Source organism: Tenebrio molitor, chromosome 5, assembly GCF_963966145.1.
Source record: "Tenebrio molitor chromosome 5, icTenMoli1.1, whole genome shotgun sequence".
Classification (NCBI taxonomy): Eukaryota; Metazoa; Arthropoda; class Insecta; order Coleoptera; family Tenebrionidae; genus Tenebrio; species Tenebrio molitor.
The window spans coordinates 17,322,856-17,345,941 of NC_091050.1; the positions used below are offsets into that span (position 1 = coordinate 17,322,856).

Sequence of the window (23,086 nt, forward strand, 5' to 3'; positions counted from 1 at the left end):
AGCTCTGCCCCAGAAGCTCCCCCGGCGGACAAGCTGGACATTTACCCGGACCTTGAGTAGCTCCGCTCCGGAAACGCTCCCCAGGTGAACGAGTCGGACCAAAGTCCTTCCCTCATTGCATTGGAATCGAACCCGTTCCAACCATCCCAAGACGTATCATCGCAAGTACCATCCAACTTGGGGTACCGATATACGAAGAAGTGTTATAAGTGGCCCCAACGTAAGGCCCGAACCCGGGAGGTGCTGCAGCTGTCGACCCACGACGATACCGATACCCAAAGGATTGTTATACTTTACTTTTCTGCGCCATCGTGGCTGAAACTAGTTGTCGCACCGGAAAATTCACCTCCGGTAGTCTAATCTAAAAAACGTTGTATGTTGTATGTTGTATTAAAAACTCTCGGGCCTGGCGGCCCTCGATCTTTTAAACTGGTTGCCCTCGAACATAAACATCTTCATAATGCCCTTGATGCATAATTAACTTATTCTATTTTGGTCAATAATCGTCTTTATACGCCCCCAAATGAGGGCATAAATTGATCTTTATGGCCCAGATTTGTCAAAAATATGCCAAGCAACGGTTGGTTTAATTATTCAAACAATGGTATCAAACATTATTTGATTAAAGAAAATCATACATTCTATACACAGTAACCCTAACAACATCAAAATAGCTAACTAAATTTGCATGGACACAACTTTTATGGCCGGTTGCACCGCACTTTTAATCCAGTGATTAACGTTAAGTATTATTTAATTTGACAAGTTTGCTTGCACTGCGCTTTAAATAACGTTTAATCTTTGTTTAGTAAAGTAGCCAAAATGGGCGAATTAACCCTTAAATAGAGTTTATGTAATGTCATTATCATTAATATCAATGTGACTTCAAATTTAAAATCAACATGGAAGATTTTGAAGATTTCTTGGGGATCATAGATTTTGGTTTTCCACGGTTTCAGTTCACAAGGTCTAAGTTCTGACCGTTTTCATGAACTGGATATATTTAGACTTTATTCGAGGTTCAATCTCACAAAAGCAAGTGTTTTACATTTTTTTATTTTAATTGAAGAGGAAATAGAAGTTCCTGCTGATACGTAAGTTGTAAGATATTTCGCAATTGTTTAACAAAAGCACATTTTACTTTAATTTTATTTACTTCTAATTCCGCTAGTTCCAATGTAGCATCACAATCAAACTCATTTGTAAGTCTTTGTACAGTTTTTTGTTAACGATGCTCAAAATCAGTTCACCACTGGAATTCCCTTTATTGTTCTTTTTGGATCCTCCACCAGTCTTGTGTCCTTTTTTCTTTGGCAGCCGTTTTTCTTGTTTGTTGGACACACTTTAAAAAAAATATGTATAGCGACTTCCCAGGTTTTCACTATTAAAATCCTTGGCACTGACATTTTTCCTTCGAACTAACCACGTGTGTTTTTTGATTCGCTATGATACTCTTGTACTTATGTTCTTATGTACGGTGCGATCAATTAAAAAATAAATCGAGTCGGCGTGTTACCTATGGCAACCCATGCAATAGTATAGGCTCCAAAGCAAACTCAATTTATTTTTTAAATGATCGCTCGATACAATACTCAAAAGAAGCGTTTTTCCTCCTGGAAATAATTCGGACAGCGTTTTCTCTTCTTTTTTGCCTCGTTTTTCATCATTTTACAAAATGGAAATCGTTACTTTTCGAACTTCTCACAAATTGTTTACAATTTATTCTGACTTTTTCCACTTTTTCTTGAAATTGTCAACTTTGAAACTGTCAAATAGAAGCGCCTCTTACGGAATTCTTCTTCCGTTGTCAACGGCTTGCTTACAATTCGATTATTTTTGTTTAAATTAATTAATTAATCATGTTTACTTAAACAGACTTTAAAATATGCGGTGCAACGAAACAAATTTTAATACACCGTTAAATTTTAATCTCGTTTTAGTTAATACATGATTAACGAAAATGCGGTGCGACCGGCCATTAGTTGATTTCCTTTAAGGAATACTAAATATTTGTTTGAATCTTTTACAAATTATATAATAGAATAAAACGTTGTATGTACCACGGGTATAATTGTCAATTATGGCCCTCGGGAATTTAAAAGCCCTCCTTCCTCGGGCTTTAAACATTTCCTCGTGCCATAATCTCCTGATTATGCCCTTAATACATAAATAACTATAGATTTATTTCACTTGTGAAGAATCCTATTCATTGTTTCATCAGCGTTTTCATAAAGTCTAAACATAATTCTAATTTCTGTACATTGTTCTATTGGGGACAAAATACTTTGGTCGTCATTTTTCTGTCACTTCAAAACAAATTAATGTAAACCAAGCATTAACGTCAAGTCAATAGTGATGACAATTTCAAATTATTGACTTTTCTCATGTCAAAAATATGCCACCATCCACCATTCAAAAATTTAGAATCATCTCCCTTGATTCTGGGGGATTGTCCATGGGCCAAATTGCCTTGTGGAAACCTTTTCAATTTTTCCTCCTAGGAATATCTCCTTCAGTTGCCCATTTTTCGCTATTTAACATTTTGCAATGATGAGTTTTACAGTGACAGTGGTTGACAGTAGTAAAAAATAAGGTTAACCGTCCTAATGCTTGCTTTACAACTTTATGTCAGTCAAGTGACTTTGACGATCAAAGTAATTTGTCCCCAATAGTTCATATTAAATATTCCATACTGTTTTTAAATCTGTCGAATTTTTATCGTCAAGTATTTATTATTTTTTTTCAAATTTTATTGCTATGACATCAGTCGTGGGGATTAAAAAGTTACAAAAGAATTTATACCATTCCTAACATAAATTTAGAAATAATCTTACTTAAGTAATCGTTCATCAATAAAAACGTAACATGAATTTCTTTCCATAGTGTTGCACTTCTTTCTCTTCTTCATTTTTTTATTGGAAGATCAGGTAATAAACATCGCAATTAATTACTTGTGCAACTTCAATTATGGCCGGTTGCACCGCACTTTTAATCCAATGATTAACGTTCAGTATTATTTAATTTGACAAGTTTGTTTGCAACGCACTTTAAATAACCTTTAATCTTTGTTTAGTAAAGTAGCCAAAATCGGCGAATTAACCCTTAAATAGAGTTTATGTAATGTCATTAATGTCAATGTGACTTCAAATTTACACAACATGGAAGATTTTGATGATTTCTTGGAGGACGAGTTATACATTTTGGAGATTATAGATTTTGGTTTTCCACGGTTTCAGTACACAAGGTCTGACCGTTTTCATGGACTGGATAAAATAACATTTTATTCGAGGTTCAATCCATAAAAGCAAGTGTTTTACATTTTTTTATTTTAATTGAAGAGGAAATATAATTTCCTGCAGATACAACGTAAGTTGTTCTAAGATATTTCGCAACAAAAGCACATTTTACTTTAATTTTATTTACTTCTGATTCCGCTGGTTTCAATGTAGCATCACAATCAAACTCATTTGTAAGTCCTTATGCAGTTTTTTTTTTTTGTTAATGACGCTCAAAATCAATCCTCCACCAGTCTTGTGTGTTTCCTTTTTTTCTTCAGCAGCCGTTTTTCTTGTTTGTTGGACACAGTTTTAAAAAAAATTTGTGTAGCGAAGCTGCACCGTGAAATACGCTTCCCGGGTTTTGACTGTTAAAATCCTTAGCAATTTTCTACCAGCACTTACTTTTTTCCTCCGAACACTACCACGTCTGTTTTTTTATTCGCTATGATACTCTTGTACTTATGTTCTTATGTACAATACTCAAAAGAAGCGTTTTTTTCTCCGGGGGATAATTGGGACAGCGTTTTCTCTTCTTTTTTGCCTGGTTTTTCATCATTTTACAAAATGGAAATCGTTACTTTTCGAACTTCTCACAAATTGTTTACGATTCACTCCGACTTTTTCCACTTTTTCTTCAAATTGTCAACTTTGAAACTGTCAAATAGTAGCGCCTCCAGCGAAATTCTTCTTCCGTTGTCAAGGGGTTTGTTTACAATTCGATGATTTTTGTTTAAATTAATTAATTAATACTTAAACAGACTTTAAAATATGCGGTGCAATGAAACAAATTTTAATACACCATTAACTTTAAATCTCGTTTTAGTTAATACATGATTAACGAAAATGCGGTGCAACCGGCCATTAATATTTTAGGCAAAAATTGTTACTGCACAACCAGAAGGACGCATAATTGGTGGAGATGATGCTGCTATTGGTCAATTTCCTTTCGCTGCTGCCATACGTATACAGACAGCAAATTTTTGTGCGGTGGAGTCGTAAATGGATCCTAACTGCAGGACTGTGTTTACAAGTAGGTATATTAAATTTTTGTGAAAATATGAGAAAACACATTATTGCAGGGCTGTTCTTTTCACTATTCAACTTGGATCAAATGATTTGACCACCAGCGATGGAAATCGAGTCATTGTCGCTACTTCGGATTGGGTAGTCCATCCTGATTTTAACCCAGATACCACAGAACATGACATTGGACTTATCAAACTACCAATGCCAATCACTTACAACGGTAAGCGAAATATTCCATAAGAAAAAACAACCCTATCTGTATACTTATGTTTGTAGTTTTTTTCAGCCCATTAATATGCCAACGGTGGTTCTATCAGAAAATTCTTCCGTTACCATATTGGGATGGGGCCAAACCAGCGATTGTAAGTTAATTCACATTCACTTAGTAAAAAATTATTGAACATTGTTTGAACAACTTTCTGAAAGTCTACAGTTCCAAAAAGTGTCCATTTTATCCAATGAAGAATGTAGACTCTACTATGGTAATCACTTAATCAGATTACTGAGAATATGGTTTGCGTGGAGGGAAATTATAATGAAGGAACTTGTATCGTGTGTTTATAATTACCATGTTTAACACTACCTAATTAATTGTTTTAGGACGATAATGGAAGTCCATTGGCTCAGTATTTAAGCCTATACAAATGGATTGGTGGAGTGGCAAGTTTCATCAGTGCAAACGGGTGCGAAAGCACTGAACCTTCCGGATTTACCAGAATCTTTCCTTACATAGACTGGATTAAAACCATAACCGATATTTAAATGTATTTTAAACAATAGTATATTTATATCATTAAGAGTAGAAATGTATCTTTTTATGGTAAGCAAAGAGATTGAAGACCGGAACGCAGTTGAGGTTGACAACTGGGCGCAGCCCAAAAAGAGCTTCTACTCTGAATGATATATAGTATTTTATCTTCAAGCGGATCACACAAAAAAACATCGAACATGAACTCACTTATTTATTTTTCTTTTTCTGCAGTTACAATCTTCAAATTTTAAGGCACTAGTAATTTCTACTTCCCTTGTTATTGGTTTCGATAATATTAGTAAAGTCAACAATGCTATCCATTGTGTCTGATGTACAATCGCGGCCATCCAAAAGTGAACGATAGCTTGCCAAAATTTTCGTATTTTTCGTTAGATTAAATCAGGGTGTATTCATTGGCGTTCGTGCAGCAGTCGTTACTATTTTAATAATAAAAAATTGTAATAAATATTTTTTTTAAAATGAGGCTCAGAAGTAATTCATACATTATTTAAGTGAAAGTAAACTTTAGTAAAGAAACCTTTCCAACACGTATTCGTATTGGCGTCTCAAGCCTGTTTTCTTGCCAAAGTCTCTTTATATTGAAGATGCGAGTCTTACTGCAATTCTCTCGCCACAGCAGCCAACGACCAATTTTCTTCTAGCTTTGCAATAGCCCTAGCTGCTTGATTCTGATCCTTTTAATTGTTTAAATGACAGTGTAAAAATTTTGTTATCTTACATAAGGAAATTTTTGAGAAAAAAAATAATTAAGTTGGAAAAAATAAATTTTATAACGAACAAAAACAAGTCAAAAAATCAAGTAGGTAAATCAAACAGTCAAATGTTACTGTCAATTTCATTCGTATGTGTTTTTTATTTTACAAAACGTTTTCGAAAATGACTCATTTAACAGAAACACAACGTATTGAAATTTAAATTTTGATTGGGTGCGAGGATAAAACTAAAACAGAGGGAATTTCTTCTTAAACTTGCTTTTTGTCAACAAGCTGGGGGATGGCAATTCGAAAATTTAATTCCATAATTTTAAGTACTTACTAACACAGTTTTTGACTTGTTTTTGTTCATTTTATAGTTATTTAAACATTAAGGGAGGTAACTAATATTTACCTGTCGAGGACAAGTTTGCTCCCGAGCGATAGCGAGGGGTAGCAATAGAGTCCGAGACTGGTTAAATTAGTTACCTCCCGAATTGTTTATAATATTTTTTCCACTCTCAAAGTTATTTTGAACTGCATACTTTCTTTTTGATGAATTTATTTTAAATATTTGAATAAAATATTAGTATGTCTGTTGCCGGTTGCTACGACTTTCATCACACAAAACGTCAATATTAAAAGCGTCGTGCAAAAGTTTGTAAAATGAATTTGAACAAAATTAAAAGAGAAATGGAAGTTGCTGAGGCTGCAAACGCTTCATGTTCCTTCCCCCTGCCACAGAAATCGAATAAACGTTACCATAAGGCATATTAGTGTTTTGTTTGGTTTAATTTTTGTCACTTATTTCCCCGAGGGAGGTAAGTGGTTACTTACATCCCGTCCTTAATAGTAACTAGGGCCCGGATTTTAGGCAATTAAAAAGTCGGAAATAGGTGCCTAAAATAGTCCCTTAAACTACTGCAAATAGTCCCTTAAAAACTGAAAATAAGCCATACTAGGTCCTTAAAGTTGTGGTTAATTAAATTAAAAAATGTGTTTTTAAAGTTTTAAGTAGGTACACACAACAAGATATTTACTAATTATTTTTTATTAATTAATATACAATACTACAAGTTTGTTAGTTATTTACATTGTTACGTATTTACATTGCATACAAGATATTGCTCTAAATTTTCTACTTTAAAACATTGTCGGTTATCCACCAAAATGGACTTATATTTTGAAAAACTTCTTTCTACCTCGCAAGAGGTAATGGGCGCAAATTTGTAATAAATTTCTTCCATTTTGGTGTCATGTTCCGGCACATCTTCACCTCTAAAAATTCTTGCCAATTCTAGAAGAAATTTGTATCCAGGATTTTTTTCAGTAACATCTTCAAGTTTTTTTAATGCTACTGCTGCTACAGGGCCTGGAGATTTTTTTAGGGAGGTAAATACGTTTTCAACAATTTTGATTGAATCGGTTAAAGGTAACCCATTTTTTTCCAATTGAGTAATACTTTCGCAGATTATTTTAAAATTACTGCGAACATAAATTAATTGGTTTTTTATTCCGGGTTTCTTCATTATAGACTGTGCTTTTTGAATAGCAACAGCAGAACTTCCATCAAAGGACATGACAACCTGTGAGTAGTTAAAAACAGTTTAACAATCAATTAATTTGCTTATCTTTTATATACTTACTTCTTTAATGGAATCAAAGTGTTCGCTGTAAAACATAGCAGCCTGAAGCCATGTTCCCCATCGTGTTAAAATTGGCTGTGGAGGCAGTGGCATTTCTTTTAGTTTTTCTTTGTACATTTCAACTCTCAAAGGTGCCTTAACGAAAATTTTTTTCACGTTCGAAATTAAATTATCCACATCTTCATATTGATAGCGAATTTTTTCAGCCACTAGATTTAAAGCATGCGCTAAGCATGTGACATGCACAATTTTTGGATAAAACACCTTAAGGTGTCTACCAGATTTTATCATATATGGTGCTCCATCCGTTACAAACAAAAGAAACTTTTCAGCAACAACTCTGGTACTCCACAAGATTTCTACGCATAGAAATTTTAAATCAAAATAAATTTAAAAAAGTGAAAAACCCTTACCTAAAGATTGATTTACGAATCTAGCTATTGTCTCATGATTTGTTCTTTCTAATTGTTTAGACGCCAAAAGATAAGATTTTCCAGGTTCATCTTCTGAAAGTTTCCCAACCAGACAATTCGCCACATATCGCCCAAGTGCATCTGTTGTTTCGTCAACTGAAACCCATATGTTAAAAGGATCCAGCTCATTCCGAATGCGGTCAATAGTCTAAAAGTGAAAATAATTTTAAATTAAATATTAAAAGATAGTATGTTCATACATCTTTGTAGCATTTTGGTAAATAATTTTTCCGTAAAGTAGACTCATCCGGAATTTTTCTACCACAATATTTTGTCAGAAAATTCTGAAACGCAGGATTTTGTAGTTTGTGCCATGGTATATTGGCAGCTAAAAAGACGTTACAAAGTTCCATATTGAATGTACTATTTGCCGATTCCTCCAAGTTCTGTGTCAGCAACGTTTGCCGAAGCGGTGTCATAATGTTCTCTTTATGGATGGCCGTTTGCTCATGCTGTTGCAAGTGACATTTTTTTTTCGCATATAAACTACAAAAAATAAAATTTTCAAATAAGTAAAAAATATAAAATGACATATTTTTAATTATGCTTAACTTACCAGTTTACCACAAGCTTTACAAAACATTTCTCGGGTTGATTTTATTTCATATAAATCTTTCTTGCTTGTCCACTGTAATATTTTTTCGCGTAAACTAATTTTTTGTTTCGGCATTATGTTCACTTTAAACAGGTTCACAAGAAACACGACCACTGCACGGAGATAAAGTAAACGAGAAATGACAAATTTGTAATGCTTATATTTACGTCTCCCACCAAATTTCAGAGGAGATGGTTAATTTTATATTTCTTAATTTTTTAGAAAATGACACCCTTAAGGTTTCTCTTATTGTTTCACTTCGGGATTTTAATTTTCGTTTTTATGGCAAGGACCATTTTATAAACGTTAAAGCTTCTAACAATACCTAAGTATCAGAAAACATTAGACCGCGTATACCTGCACCCCTTCGAACAGAGGCAAACAGATAAACTCTGTAATTTATGCCAGTCCAGTCTAATGGTTTGTGGTACTTAGGTATTGTCGGAGTATTTACCGCTGACATCATGGTCCCAACCGTAAAAGCGAAAAAGTAATTCCTGTATTGTACTGCACTTTGTACATTTCAGTAATTACATCTCCTTAAATTTTAAAATCATAAAGCATTGTAAATTTTATTGAGGTACCACTTTTACATTTTCAATACCGTAAACTTCCCAGAATTCGAAAATTGGGAAAAAACCGCAAAAATGAAATTGATTTTTGGTCATTTTAGGCATGTTCAGGCAGTTAAAAGGTAAAATAGGTATTTAAAGGGCATTTTAGGCCGAATAGGCAGAATCAAATATGGCTCTAATTACTATAATTAAGCCAGAAATCATTTATAGACAAGTTTCATACATGTGCCTTAAAAAATAAAAATAGTCCATTTTGCCTAAAATCCGGGCCCTAATAGTAACCAACGGTAGGTCAAAAAAGTTGTACCTACATCCACCAAATCAATGTCATAACAACGTACTTACCATGTAGAGAGTGGAAAAAATTTATTTTTTCCAACTTTATTTTTTTTTTCTCAAAAATTTCCTTATGTAAGGTAACAAAATTTTTATACTGACACTTAGACAATTAAAAGGGCTATCAGAATCAAGAAAGAAAATAGGGCGTTTCTACTTAAAAAAACTATCGATGACGTCATAACTCGAAAACAAATGACTGCTTGGAATTTTATTTTGTATTGAAATATGTATTTTTATAAACTAAGATTGACCTGTCCAAAAAAATTTTTGAAAAAAATTTTGTTTAATTTTTAATGAATTTATTCCATACTTTTGCCGCTCACTGTATTTCTCTTTTCTACTTGACATTAATAAACTACTGTTCAAAACTATCATAAATTTCTTAGTACAATCAACGTCTTATTATAGCTGAGATTAAACTGGGATCAAGTTAGTGATGAATGACGTTAATACAAAAATTTTATCTTTTCCTAACAATAACTTTAATCATTTTATAGAAGTAATTCAGAAGCATCACTAAATAGCTGAAAGTATATCTCTTCAGTAAATATTGGTAGTAAAAATGAGTCTGATATCAGAAAGCTTGTACTGTGCGGCTACTTTTCTAATTTTGTCGACGATAGTAAGTAATTGTTTAATTCTTGGTAATAAAATGTAATAAACAATTTTAGGTAGATGCTACTTCACTACGGTCAAATCATGGTAATAAAGTAGCCAATTCAAATTTCTATATGTAAGTACATTTATTTTTAAATTTTCAACAGCCCGGATAATCGGAGGTGAAGAATGTAATGCTGGTCAATATCCCTTTTCCGCTGCTATTTATGTTCAGACAAATAGCAGCAAATTTTTCTGTGGGGGAGCTCTCCTTAATAAAGATTGGGTAATCACATCTGGACACTGTGTTTACAAGTAACTTTTAACCAGTTAACAATTCTTCAAAAACTATACATTTATTTTTTCGTCCAGTGCAGTACTTTTCACGATTCAAGTTGGATCAAATCTCTTGGATGGTTACGATATCAATCGACAAACGGTTGCTAGTTCTCAGTATGTTCTTCATCCGGAGTTTAATCCAGACACCATAGAAAATGATATTGGACTTATCAAACTGCGAATGTCTGTCACATATGCATGTAAGTGCATTAAGTAGTACCTAGAGTTGTTTCAAAATTATGTTCTTCGTTCCCAAAGATAAAATTTGTCTCAAATTACGCTAAAGACAATGTTATGATACTAAAAATTTGTCACAATTTAGTAGAATGACTGTGAAACATTTTATTCTGGCCTTAACTGGCTGCTGCAAAATGTAACAATGTCTTTGTAGGTTTTTCCAGCTAGTTTCGCGTGTTTTAAGAGAAATACTTTATTAATATCTGTTTATTTTAATTTTTGTGTAGCTTATGTTCAACCGATCCAGTTGCCTTATTACGCACTTGAGAATGAACAATCTGTAACATCAATAGGTTGGGGACAAATAAGTGACTGTGAGTACTCATTTAGTTACAAATAGGTACATATTTCTGCAATGATTAGATTTAGATGATTCCGATTTATCTAATAAATTGAGGCACGTAAGTACTTCAGTTCTATCCAATGAAGAGTGTAGAATATTTTATGGCAACCAAATCACTGATAACATGGTCTGTGTAGAAGGAAATTACAACGAAGGAACCTGCAATGTAAATTTGTCTCTAACGTTATTAATTCGTGTAATGAATGCATTTTTTAAGGGTGACAATGGCAGTCCACTAGTAGAATTGTATATGTACCGCTACTACCTGATGGTTGGTATTGCTAGTTTTATTAGCGGCAATGGATGTGAAAGTACCGATCCTTCAGGATATACAAGAACATTTCCTTATAACGAGTGGATTAGAAATGTAACTAGGACAGTTATTTAATAAAAACTGAAATTAAGTACGAGTATGACTCAATGTACTACATACGTAGATCAGATGAAAAATTTCAAAAATATTCAAGTATTATTTATTGTCATTTTTATATTTTACCAATTATAATTTGGCTGCCTTGACTGTTACTTTCAGCTTTACAAAATGTTTTAAAACCTTTTCTATTGTTTTGGAATTAAAGCACACAAAACCAAACTCAGCAATGACATATCAGAATTAAGTATCAAAAGAATTCCTTATCATTGGACACATTTGTAGATCTTCTTGCATTAGTAATTTGTGCAGTACTTCTAATCAAACTATTTTTCCAAAATGTTTGCTCTTTAATTGTATTTAATAAAGAAGTGTAACTAAATTACCAATACAACTTGTTTCCTTAAAATGATAGTACGAGGGGAGATTTTTATATTATCTACCTATACAAAGTGATCAAAAAGAAAACAAATCAGAGCAGGCGCTGCAAATTATTAGTCAGGTCGTAATGTGATATGAAGACTTATTTAGTGCATTGTAATGTATTGACTTACTTGATTATGTTTTCATTAGGTTATCGGAGGTTAAATGACTTGCCGATAACAACAATGATTTTTAGTCGGTTCTTTTTTATTCTTTTGAACTCAGTTGACAACTGAATTATTTCTTTAATTTTAACAAGTTTTTTATCGCCAAGGTAGATACAATAACTTTTACAACTAAGTTGTTATAATTCTTTTAGAAATTCTCCAGTAGTGTTATCAATTACCTCTGTCGATAAATAATCTGGACCATTCATTTAGGTACATAAACTCGGTACAGGTTGCAAAGACACACTTGTCATTTGCAACAGCATTTTTTTCATATTTCTGAACCAAATAAAAGCACAAAGGGACCAGAAAATCATAGTTTGGGTTGAATATTTTCCATATAAATACAGTTTTAAAGTAATTTCAAATGACTAATGCCATAAAAGCGCTGTTGCAAATGACAAGTGTGTCTTTGCAACCTGTACTGAGTTTAGATCTGGAATATGAATATTTTTACCCAGGTGATCAATAAAGTAATATACTTACCTTTTGTGGCGTTTTACACTTTTTTGCGCAATGCATTTTGTTTTTTTTTTTGATAAACGAGGTAATAATCATTATGATTAAATACTTTTTTCTTCAAACGTCCATAAATTATGACATTATCCTGCTGCATTGATAATGCTAAAGTGTCACTTCATTGTCATGGCATCTAACGAGCTGACCAGCGTCCGTGAAGTTATTATCTCCGCTATGGAGCGCCCGTGAAACTATTATCTCCGCTGATGAGCGCTTGTGAAGTAAACTAGCTAAATCATTTGAAATTCCTACCTCAAATTGTAACAAATTCACTTCTGAATGTGAGATATTGAAAGCTGAAGTGAATAAATAAGGTTTAATCAAGAAACTTGTACATTATTGCAAAATGTACTTACAAGATCTATCCAAATTAAAACGGGTTGACAAACGGATAATTATTTCGCATTTTGTTCACAGCGTTGTTTATACTAGTCATAGTCATAGTAACGCTTTACAGAACGAGCTATATTAATTTATCAGTCTACCCAATCTCCTACCTGGTTTCTCAACATTTCTTAAATAATTTGTTACGAAGTTTTGAAGAAAAAATTGTATATGTCATTCGAAGCAAAAATGGTTTTATTTGCTTTGGCTGGTTTGTCTGCCTTACTGCGTTCGGCAGCCAAACTACCATCCATAGCACATAAAACTCCATTTTTGCTCCTCATAACATAATATTTTATTACTTTTCTGCGCCATCGTGGCTGAAACTAGCTGTCGCGCCGGAAAATTCACCTCTTAGAGTCTACTGTAAATAACTATTCCAGAATCGAAGAAAATCTTCTCAAATGATGACATAATAATCTTAGATTTATATCACATCTGAAGGATCATATTCATTGTTTCATCAGCATTTTCATAAAGTCTAAACATAATTTGCCGCTGAAATGGCTTGCAAACGCAAACATAACAAATATCGTTCAATTATTTCGTCAAACTACATATTTAAAGGTTTAGCCTTTGAAACCTTAGGCCCTTGGTGCAAAGAAACAATAGATTCCATTAATGTCATCGGAGACCGACTTATCGCGGAATCAGGGGATTCAAAATCTAAGAAATTCCTTTTTGAGAGGATTTCCCTTGCCATTCAACGTGGAAACGCTGCAAGCATTCGGGGCACTTTTCCAGATTCCGCATTATTATCGGAAATTTTCGCATTGTAAATTAAAAATGTTATTTTATGTTAAATTTTAACATAATTCTAATTTCTGTACATTATTTCATCAGCATTTTCATAAAGTCTAAACATAATTCTAATTTCTGCACATGTGCTTACATTTTTCATATTAAATATTCCATACTGTTTTCAAATCTGTCGAATTTTTATTGTCAAGTATTTATTATTCTTTTTCAAATTTTATTGCTATGATATCAGTCGTGAGGATTAAAAAGTTACAAAACAATTTATACCGTTCCTAACATAAACAAATTTAGAAATAATTTTACTTAAGTAATCGTTCAGCAATAAAAACGTAACATGAATTTCTTTCACATAATCTTGCACTTTTTTCTCTTCTTCATCCTTTTATTGGAAGATCAGGTAATACACATCACAATTAATACTTGTGCAACTTCAATGAACATTTTAGGCAAAAATTCCTACTGCACAACCAGGACGCATAATTGGTGGAGATGATGCTGTTATTGGTCAATTTCCTTTCGCTGCTGCCATACATGTACAGACATCCGACAGCAAGTTTTTCTGCGGTGGAGCTATTCTAAGTCGTGAATGGATCCTAACTGCAGGACTCTGTGTTTACAAGTAGGTAAATTAAATTTCTGTGACTATTCCATTCACCTGTCATTTGTTAAAAATGGACCAATAAAAACACAATTTTACACATTTGTTACCATGGTTTCAAAAAATTGGACCGAATATTCCCACTCGTGGAAATTGTATCGGTAATACCACTAGTGATCCCAGCGATAATTTTTAACAAATGAATGCAGCCTTGAAAATTGCTTCCAAATGGACTCACGTGTCTTTTTTGTGTTGTTGGAAACATTTTCTTCGATTTCTGCGTTAATTTCTTCTTCCGATTTGGCGCCAAATTGCCAAAGTTGGTTCATGGAATAGTCCTCCGAATACAACTCGTAGTCCAAATTATGTAGACTATTTTTCAAACTGGTTTCACTCACTCAATTGTGCTTGGGAATCTCACTCGTGCTGACGCACTAGTGGATTCATTCCCATGCACAATTGATAATTCGTGACCAGTTTGAAAAATAATCCACATAATTTGGACTACTCGTGGTATTATAAATGAAAATATGAGAAAACACATTATTGAAGGGCTGTTCTTTTTACTATTCAACTTGGATCAAATGACTTGGCCACCAGCGATGGAAATCGAGTCATTGTCGCTACTTCGGATTGGGTAGTCCATCCTGATTTTAACCCAGATACAATAGAACATGACATTGGACTTATCAAACTACGAATGCCAATCATTTACAACGGTAAGCGAAATATTCCAGAAGAAAAAACATCCCTATTTGTATACCTATGTTTGTAGTTTTTATTCAGCCCATTAATATGCCAACGGTGGTTCTATCAGAAAATTCTTCCGTTACCATATTGGGATGGGGCCAAACCAGCGACTGTAAGTTAATTCACACTCACTTAGTAAATAATTATCGAACATTGTTTGAACATAGCTGATCCACAACTTTCTGAAAGTCTACAGTTTCAAAAAGTGTCCATTTTATCCAATGAAGAATGTAGACTCTACTATGGTAATCAGATTACTGAGAATATGGTTTGCGTGGAGGGAAATTATAATGAAGGAACTTGTATCGTGTGTTTACAATTACCATGTTTAACACCACCTAATTAATTGTTTTAGGGTGATAATGGAAGTCCATTGGCTCAGTATTTAAGCCTATACAAATGGGTTGGTGGAGTGGCAAGTTTCATCAGTGCAAATGGGTGCGAAAGCACTGAACCTTCAGGATTTACCAGAATCTTTCCTTACATAGACTGGATTAAAAACATAACCGATATTTAAATTTATTAGTAAAAATGTATAATATTTATATGATATGTAAACTAAATTTTAAACAAATAAAAAATTCTTCAAGTCCTGAGCTTTTGGCCACAGTTCCCAAAACACTAGCAGCATTTCCTCTTTGGATAGCAATACTTATTCTTTGCTGGAAATAGCTAGGGGACTCGGAAACACCAGACTCGGAAACACCAGACTCGGAAACACCAGATTTTTCAAGCAGCAACTTGCTTATATCTTTAAAAAGCTCTTTAGCATCTGGGCTCCATGGGCCAAAGGTTTCTAATGAAAAGGCGACAAAATTATGATTTTCTTTAATTGTACAGTATTTGCCGTGTTTTAATTTTAAATTTAATTTTAAATGTATTTTAAACAAAAGTATATTATATCATTAAGAGTAGAAGTGTCTCTTTTTGTGGTAAGCAAAGAGATTGAAGACCGAAACGCAGTTGAGGTCGACAACTGGGACAAGCACAAAAAGAGCTTCTACTCTGAATGATATAGTATACTATTTTATCTTAAAGCGGATCACAAAAAAAAATCGAACATGAACTCACTTATTTATTTTTCTTTTTCTGCAGATACAATCTTCAAATTTTAAGGCACTAGTAATTTCTACTTCCCTTGTTATTGGTTTCGATAATATTAGTAAAGTCTACAATGTTATCCATTCTGTCTGATGTACTTTCTGCAACTTTTCATTAGGAGCAATTATGTAAAAATCATACACTTTTCGCCCGGGACTGTGGTCGGATTAGATCTACATTGAGTTTGCCGCGATCTGCATCATTTTTTTAAGCGCCGCCGTGCATGCCGTTTTTTTAAATGTTCGCTAAATGCAACAAACATGATCAAAACGTAAATAGCAAACGATTACAACTGACAACTGTTTACCTATTAACAGATTAACACTGAAGAGCAATTTTGCACTCTTTTAGACATTTGTTTGACATCTGGTCTGACATCCGTGGACAGGTCCCACAACTGGCAACTCGTCTTTAATCACAGTCGAATCGGTTAAATATTGGATAATAATTTCGTTATTTCGCTTTTTTAGAGGCTTTATCTTAATAGGGATAATTTATTTATTAAATATTTCGTGTAATTGATAAATAAATCATGACAAACAGTTCAAATGATCTTATATTTGACCTGGTCGAGCCGCCTGTGGGACACTTCTACTCCTAGGATTTGAAGTACTTCTACTCCGCTCGGAAAAAAATGACCGTCTCTATGGAGATACAGAAAGAAGAAAGTATATTTTGGTATATTTCTCTTTTCTACTTGTCATTAATAAACTACTCTTGAAAACTATCATAAATATCTTAGTACAATCAATGTCTTATTATAGCTGAGATTAAACTGGGATCAAGTGATGAATGGCGTTAATAATACAAAAAATTAATCTTTTCTCAACAATACTTTAATCATTTTAGAGGAGTAATTCAGAAGCGTCACTAAATAGCTGAAAATATATTTCTTCAGTAAATATTAGTAGGAAAAATGAGTCTGATATCAGAAAGCTTCTACTGTGCGGCTACTTTTCTAATTTTGTCGACGATAGTAAGTAATTGTTTAATTCTTATTAATAAAATGTAATAAACAATTTTAGGTGGATGCTACTTCACTACGGTCAAATCATGGTAATAAAATAATTAATTCAAGTTTCTATATGTAAGTACATTTATTTTTAAATTTCCAACAGCCCGGATAATCGGAGGTGAAGAATGCAATGCTGGTCAATATCCCTTTTCCGCTGCTATTTATGTTCAGACAAATAGCAGCAAATTTTTCTGTGGGGGAGCTCTTCTTACTAAAGATTGGGTAATCACATCTGGACACTGTGTTTACAAGTAAATTTCAACCAGTTAACAATTCTTCAAAGAGTATACATTTATTTATTCATCCAGTGCAATACTTTTTACTATTCAAGTTGGATCAAATCTCTTGGATGGTGACGATATCAATCGACAAACTGTTGCTACTTCTGAGTATGTTATTCATCCGGAGTTTAATCCAGACACCATAGAAAATGATATTGGACTTATCAAACTGCGTATGTCTATCAAATATTCACGTAAGTGCATTAAGTAGTACCTAGAGTGGCTTCAAAATTATGTTCTTCGTTCCCAAAGATGAAATTTGTCTCAAGTTACTCTAAAGACAATGTTATGATACTAAAAATTTGTCACAATTTAGTAGAATCACTGTGAAACATTCTGTTCTGGCCTTGACAGGTTGCTGTAAAATATAACAACATCTTTGTAAGCTTTTACAACTAGTTTCGCTTATTTTAAGAGAAATACATTATTAACATGTGTTTATTTCTAAGAAAAAAATGACTTTAATTTTTGTGTAGTTTATATTCAACCGATCCAGTTGCCTTATTACGAACTTAGTGATGAACAGTCTGTAACATCAATAGGTTGGGGACAAATAAGTGACTGTGAGTACCCACTTGGTTACAAATAGGTACATATTTCTGCATCCTATAACAATTTCTTAGATGATTCCGATTTATCTAATAAATTAAGGCACGTAAGTACTTCAGTTCTATCGAACGAAGAGTGTAGAATGTTTTATGGCAAACAAATTACTGATAACATGGTCTGTGTAGAAGGAAATTACAACGAAGGAACTTGCAATGTAAACTTGTCTCTAAAGTTATTAAATCGTGTAATGAATGCATCTTTTTAAGGGTGACAATGGCAGTCCACTAGTATCATGGTACTATGGCTACTACCTGATGGTTGGTATTGCTAGTTTTATTAGCGGCAATGGATGTGAAAGTACCGATCCTTCAGGATATACAAGAACATTTCCGTATAACGAGTGGATTAGAAATGTAATTTCATAATCAGCCCAAAGTTACTTTAACATTAAAATTTACCATTTACCATAGAAACATATTGTTGCAACAATCCATTAAAGTAACTTTAAGATAAAGTACACTTTAAGTTTATTATGAAACCGGCCCCAAGACAGTAATTTAATAAAAACTGAAATTAAGTGTGACTCAATGGGTAGTATCAATAAGAATAAGCATTTGCTTATACTATATATTTGTCTTTTTCTATCTAATAGAGTCCATGTATTTCTATCTCTTACTAATACAAGTAAAAATATTTGCTAATGGTTTATGCATATGACCCAATGTATTCAAGTATTGAATTCATTGTCATCTATATATTTTACCAATTATAATTTGACTGCCTTGACTGTTACTTTCAGCTTTCCAAAATGTTTTAAAACCTCTTCTATTTTTTTGGAATTAAAGCACATCAAAACCAAACTCAGCAATGACATATCAGAATTAAGTATCAAAAGAATTCCGTATCATTGGACACATTTCTAGATCTTCTTGCATTAGTAATTTGTGCAGTACTTCTATAATCAAAGTATTTTTCCAAAATGTTTGCTCTTTAATTGTATTTAATAAAGAAGTGTAACTAAATTACCAATACTACTTGTTTCTGTAAAATGATAGTACGAGGGGAGATTTTTAAATTATCTACCTATACAAAGTGATCAAAAAGAAAACAAATCAGAGCAGGAGCTGCAAATTATCAGTCACGTCGTAGCGGAATTATATGCTAATAAGCGTTCAGTGCATGGGCGTACACAATTTGTGGTCTCAAACGCTACTTTATAAAAAATCATACCCTATAAATTTTAGACCTTGGAATTATAATTTATAATTGTACATTTTATTATTACTATCTGATAATGGAGGAAATTTATAAAATAAACAAGAGCAACATTTTAGATTCGTACGAATGGGTAATTTACCAGCTTTATTCCAAACGGGACGCCACTGGTAAACAGATTTTTCGGTGAAATGTCAATGAAATGTCAGTTTCAAAGAAACGGTGTTGATGTTAACCTTTACGGACGTTTCCTGTAATTGTAAGCAACAATTATCCCAAAATAAGTGGTAAAATGGGTTTCACCATCATTGAAGATAAAGCATTAATTATTAATACCTAAATAATTAATTAATAACAGATTTTTCGAGAGGTAGTCAACCAATAAAACCATTGTGTATAGCAAGTATACAAATATGAACGATCAAGCTAAGACAGACGTTTTGATAAAGGTCGCACTCTTGATTTGTTTTGTTGTTGATTACCTTTACATCTAATACATTTTAAATTCAATTGATTGTGTCAAGGAAAAGTCCAAAATATACATATTTAAAATGAAAACTGTTCAAAATTGGATTTAATGCAACGTAGAACACATTTCATTTGATTTGTTAAGTTGTTCCTTTTACAAAGTACAGTTATAATTTAAACTCCTGTAAAATTCCTTATCCAGTCTCTGTAAGGAAAAGTCCTGGTGTACCCCGAAGGATCAGTACTCTCACATCCATTTCCACTTATGAAACTTGCAATACCAATATGTATTTTATACTTTCCTATATCTTGCACAAGAGCACTTCCGGTATCTCCCTTTATAATCACTTAGGTATCATGAAATCAATTTTACATTTTCATGAACAATTAACTTACATAACAAGATCCTTCGTTGTAATATCCTCCAACACAAATCGTATTGACGCCGATTTGATTTCCATAAAAAAGTTTACATTCTTCATTGGAGAGAGGGACAACATTGACCCACATGAGATCATTGCTCAGACCAGAATCCTCTAAATTATCAAACATAATCATTAATCACTATTTTGAAATATTGAATTGCATGATTACCGTCGCTTGTTTGTCCCCATCCTGTGGCCACGAAACTTGAAAATGACACATTGTAAGAAGTTGCCAATAACCCAATTTGGTTTAAATATTCTACAAGATGTTATAAACATTTTATCGTCATTTGTTAGCAAGAATCTCACGGGAGTATTCAACGGGCATGCGAAGTTTGATAAGACCTATGTCATTTTCCAGAGTCAGGGAGTTGTAATCAGGATGGACTACGTATTCAGAAGACGACACTTTGACCCTATAAGGATCGTCACCTTCCAAAGTGTTAGATCCAAGCTGGATTGTAAAAAGTTCGGCTCTGTAAGACTAACTAATATTGAAGGAAAAATTAATCTAGAATTGATTTTACCCGTCGACACATTGTCCAGCTGTCAAAATCCATTCTTGATTTAACAAGGTTCCTCCGCAGAAAAATCTACCATTACTGGTTTGTACAGTGATGGCTGCAGAATAAGTGAACTGACCAGCTCTTGCGGCTTGACCACCTATAATGCGACTACCTAAAGGAAAATTTTTGTTAATTCAATTTTCAAACTAAGATAGTGACCGCCAGTTACCAATTTTTCTTTCGTTTAGTTGTTCCTAAAATATTTTCTCACAATTAATAAACATTAGTTCATAGTTCATATTACCTGAAGACACCAAGTACAAGCAAGATATGAACATAACAATATTATCAAATATTCTTTCATTTTTAACATTCAATTTCAAATCAATTCTAACATATTTACTTTGTAGAATGGTTTCATTTATGGAATCATTGCGTACCTTGTTTTATATCCGGTGAACTTATTTTTTTGAAGATTAAAGGTTTATGAGTGATAATTAAATTAAATTTTACAGTAAATAATTCGTTCATACTAGATACGTTTGTAGTTTTAATCTTTTTAGTTATTTTTATTGAAGATCAAGGGCTTAAAATTTACAAGAAAGTGAATTTTGACAGCTGACAACTAAAAGTATACAAGGTGTAACCGAATAAGCTTAAATGTTAGATAACTTGAGTCCATTTACAAAGTAATCTCTGCAGAAGTCAGAATATTTTTTAGGGGAAACCTTATAGTTTTCCATAACCATTTTCTTAAGGACATGGAATTTATATCCTTGGTGCGATTCTGTTTTACAATTTACCAATATTGCTATATAACAATGTTGTAGTTGCTATGATATTGTAACCTTTCCCCCTAGCCGGTGTATAGTTGGTGGTGGAACTTGCAAATAACGAAAATGTGTGTGAATAATTTTATCTGACTACTGATCCTACGTTGTGTTTTATTTTTCATTTTTATTAATTAGGTTCGAACGAGAGGCCGTACCTTCGGAAGGTTTTTCTAAATTAGAATTAAAACGACTGAACACACTTCACTTAAATTTTATTTAACAAACAATCGATTGTGGTGGTGCTTGGTCCCAACAAATTATAGAAATAAATAACTGAATTTAATAACAAAAGTTGGTGGAAATTTGACACAATAAAATTTGACTCGCGGCCCACGAATCGAGATCTGACTCATGAATAAATGACTAAGCTGAGCAAATACAGAATTTCTGGTGCGAACAGCATTATGGAAGTTTGAGATGCGAACTATGTGATCCGGTGTAGATTTCAATTACCCCAATTAAATTGAACCCAACGCGGTGCCCTGGAAACCTTCCGTCAAAGCCTGGTCTACTCCGATGATTGAAAATAAAAGGGAAAAGGTTCTAACAGACTTGTAGGGTACCTCTCTTCACGTGTCAGCTGGCCTAGTTTGGTCACTGTCCCGTTTACGGGTGACATGGCGGTTGGTGCACTTATGCCGGACCACAGCTAATTGAGTGCGACGGACACTGGCGGTAGCTTCCCCGACGTTGAAGGCCCCCAAGTAGTGAATAATTAATGAAGCTATAAGTTATAATAGATCGCCTTGGCGATAACACGTTTCCCCAATCGGTAAATGCAAGAAGATCACCTACTCCGGAACAAAGAATTTAATTCCAGATTCTAAAGAGTCACGTGGTCGTCAAATACTCAAAGAAAATAATATAAGTTTTACCTTAACACGATAAGGAACTAATGTTGTGGGAACAGTTAAACCGCGGCGGCAGAGCAAGTACCAGAATTAGAAAAACTTAATTTACCTTGTAAATGTAGAAAACGTGGTCACCAATTCACTGCTGGCGGTACTGAACGTACTTTTCGCTACTTTGTCATCCAAAACCCGAGTGAATCAAAAAAGGCTGTTTCCCGCCCCGCATTCGGTTTTATCATTCCTGGCGCACCCCACTTTCGCAACCCCTACTTGTCCAAAGTGACCAATCCGCTCGGTTCTACTTTACGCCGATCGCGACACTCTTTCGATATCTCTAGAATTTTTGAAATTACAGTTTCCGTTTTCCACCATAATCTTAAATGTTTAAATTTAAGCTTTTGTTAGGACCAGGCCGAATGTACATAATTTGTTGTTGGATTAGAACTCTGAAAAAAAGAACACTAAATTACTGACTCTATACAATAATAAACCTTAACATCACGAAACAAACACAATCAAAAAATTGGAACAAATAGAATTAACAGGAGTACTGAATTACCGACTCTATACAATAATAAAATCAGCACAAAGAATTAAACAGAATTTAAATGAAACAAACAGAATTAAAAATAAACAAACAGAATGAAAATGAAACAAACATAATTAGAATGAAACAAACAGAATTAAAATGAAACAAACAAACAAATTAACCTTATTTTGAAACCTAAATTGGGCTTGAAACGCTGTTACGCAAGTGCCATTTCATGCAACTAAGTTCCGTTGTTCTGCCACTTCCAAAAATTGTTCTACATTGGTTTGATTCCCCAAAACTGTTCTAATTAATAATTACTTCGTAATTTTCATTCTCTCTCTCTCACTCACACCTCTGATTTCTACAACTACCTGGCTTTACCGTTACCGTGTTGTCCCTGTTTTCCTACCGACTCCCTTTCTACTTTG

General features: G+C 33.5%; 4 protein-coding genes and 2 pseudogenes across 7 annotated transcripts in view; 4 read left to right on the forward strand and 2 right to left on the reverse strand.

The window, feature by feature from the left end:
- Positions 1 to 2,606: 2,606 nt before the first annotated feature.
- LOC138130386 (brachyurin-like) lies at positions 2,607 to 5,631 on the forward strand (annotated as a pseudogene).
- A 1,172-nt stretch (positions 5,632 to 6,803) lies between these two features.
- On the reverse strand, positions 6,804 to 9,343 carry LOC138131590 (uncharacterized). Of its 2 annotated transcripts, XM_069048675.1 has the most exons (5): positions 8,444 to 9,343; positions 8,088 to 8,373; positions 7,828 to 8,035; positions 7,415 to 7,773; positions 6,804 to 7,354 (listed from the first exon to the last, which is right to left on the reverse strand). In XM_069048675.1, the coding sequence occupies exons 2-5, from the start codon at positions 8,304 to 8,306 to the stop codon at positions 6,866 to 6,868; spliced, it is 1,275 nt and encodes a 424-aa protein (XP_068904776.1). In that variant the 5' UTR covers positions 8,307 to 8,373; positions 8,444 to 9,343; the 3' UTR covers positions 6,804 to 6,865. The 2 variants fall into 2 exon arrangements, with proteins under 2 accessions (XP_068904776.1, XP_068904775.1); XM_069048674.1 differs by having other exon boundaries at positions 8,088 to 9,342.
- Positions 9,344 to 9,867: 524 nt separating this feature from the next.
- Positions 9,868 to 11,316, forward strand: LOC138131913 (brachyurin-like; annotated as a pseudogene).
- A 2,286-nt stretch (positions 11,317 to 13,602) lies between these two features.
- Positions 13,603 to 15,458, forward strand: LOC138131829 (brachyurin-like). Its single transcript, XM_069049055.1, has 6 exons — positions 13,603 to 13,931; positions 13,981 to 14,153; positions 14,685 to 14,851; positions 14,908 to 14,994; positions 15,050 to 15,189; positions 15,238 to 15,458. Exons 1-6 carry the CDS (start codon positions 13,869 to 13,871, stop codon positions 15,397 to 15,399), a joined length of 792 nt encoding a protein of 263 aa, XP_068905156.1. The 5' UTR covers positions 13,603 to 13,868; the 3' UTR covers positions 15,400 to 15,458.
- A 1,216-nt stretch (positions 15,459 to 16,674) lies between these two features.
- LOC138130172 (brachyurin-like) lies at positions 16,675 to 18,345 on the forward strand. Its single transcript, XM_069046571.1, has 7 exons — positions 16,675 to 16,959; positions 17,009 to 17,039; positions 17,102 to 17,249; positions 17,307 to 17,473; positions 17,756 to 17,842; positions 17,903 to 18,042; positions 18,095 to 18,345. The coding sequence occupies exons 1-7, from the start codon at positions 16,900 to 16,902 to the stop codon at positions 18,251 to 18,253; spliced, it is 792 nt and encodes a 263-aa protein (XP_068902672.1). The 5' UTR covers positions 16,675 to 16,899; the 3' UTR covers positions 18,254 to 18,345.
- A 1,243-nt stretch (positions 18,346 to 19,588) lies between these two features.
- LOC138130168 (brachyurin-like) overlaps positions 19,589 to 23,086 on the reverse strand; it is a 46,481-nt gene continuing 42,983 nt past the window's right edge. The window contains exons 1-7 of one of the 3 annotated variants that reach the window (XM_069046561.1): positions 20,747 to 20,888; positions 20,672 to 20,696; positions 20,464 to 20,614; positions 20,246 to 20,412; positions 20,106 to 20,195; positions 19,908 to 20,047; positions 19,589 to 19,847 (exon numbers count right to left, since the gene is read on the reverse strand). In XM_069046561.1, coding sequence (XP_068902662.1) covers positions 19,686 to 19,847; positions 19,908 to 20,047; positions 20,106 to 20,195; positions 20,246 to 20,412; positions 20,464 to 20,614; positions 20,672 to 20,696; positions 20,747 to 20,815 — 804 coding nt within the window. In that variant the 5' untranslated portion in view covers positions 20,816 to 20,888 and the 3' untranslated portion in view covers positions 19,589 to 19,685. Of the gene's footprint in view, positions 19,859 to 19,907; positions 20,048 to 20,105; positions 20,196 to 20,245; positions 20,413 to 20,463; positions 20,615 to 20,671; positions 20,697 to 20,746; positions 20,889 to 23,086 lie in introns of those variants that run through there. The other 2 variants (XM_069046567.1, XM_069046564.1) reach the window with 2 other exon arrangements.

Excerpts from the sequence above, each read along its gene's own strand:
- LOC138131590 (XM_069048674.1), bottom strand. The coding sequence starts at position 8,420 with ATGTCATTTTATATTTTTTACTTATTTGAAAATTTTATTTTTTGTAGT. Across the intron at positions 7,774-7,827 it reads ATTCGTAAATCAATCTTTAG|AAATCTTGTGGAGTACCAGA; the intron begins GTAAGGGTTTTT and ends TTCTATGCGTAG. Across the intron at positions 7,355-7,414 it reads ACTTTGATTCCATTAAAGAA|GTTGTCATGTCCTTTGATGG; the intron begins GTAAGTATATAA and ends AACTACTCACAG.
- LOC138131829 (XM_069049055.1), top strand. The coding sequence starts at position 13,869 with ATGAATTTCTTTCACATAATCTTGCACTTTTTTCTCTTCTTCATCCTT. Across the intron at positions 14,852-14,907 it reads AATGCCAATCATTTACAACG|TTTTTATTCAGCCCATTAAT; the intron begins GTAAGCGAAATA and ends CTATGTTTGTAG. Across the intron at positions 15,190-15,237 it reads ATAATGAAGGAACTTGTATC|GGTGATAATGGAAGTCCATT; the intron begins GTGTGTTTACAA and ends TAATTGTTTTAG.
- LOC138130172 (XM_069046571.1), top strand. The coding sequence starts at position 16,900 with ATGAGTCTGATATCAGAAAGCTTCTACTGTGCGGCTACTTTTCTAATT. Across the intron at positions 16,960-17,008 it reads TTCTAATTTTGTCGACGATA|GTGGATGCTACTTCACTACG; the intron begins GTAAGTAATTGT and ends AAACAATTTTAG. Across the intron at positions 17,250-17,306 it reads TCTGGACACTGTGTTTACAA|TGCAATACTTTTTACTATTC; the intron begins GTAAATTTCAAC and ends TTATTCATCCAG.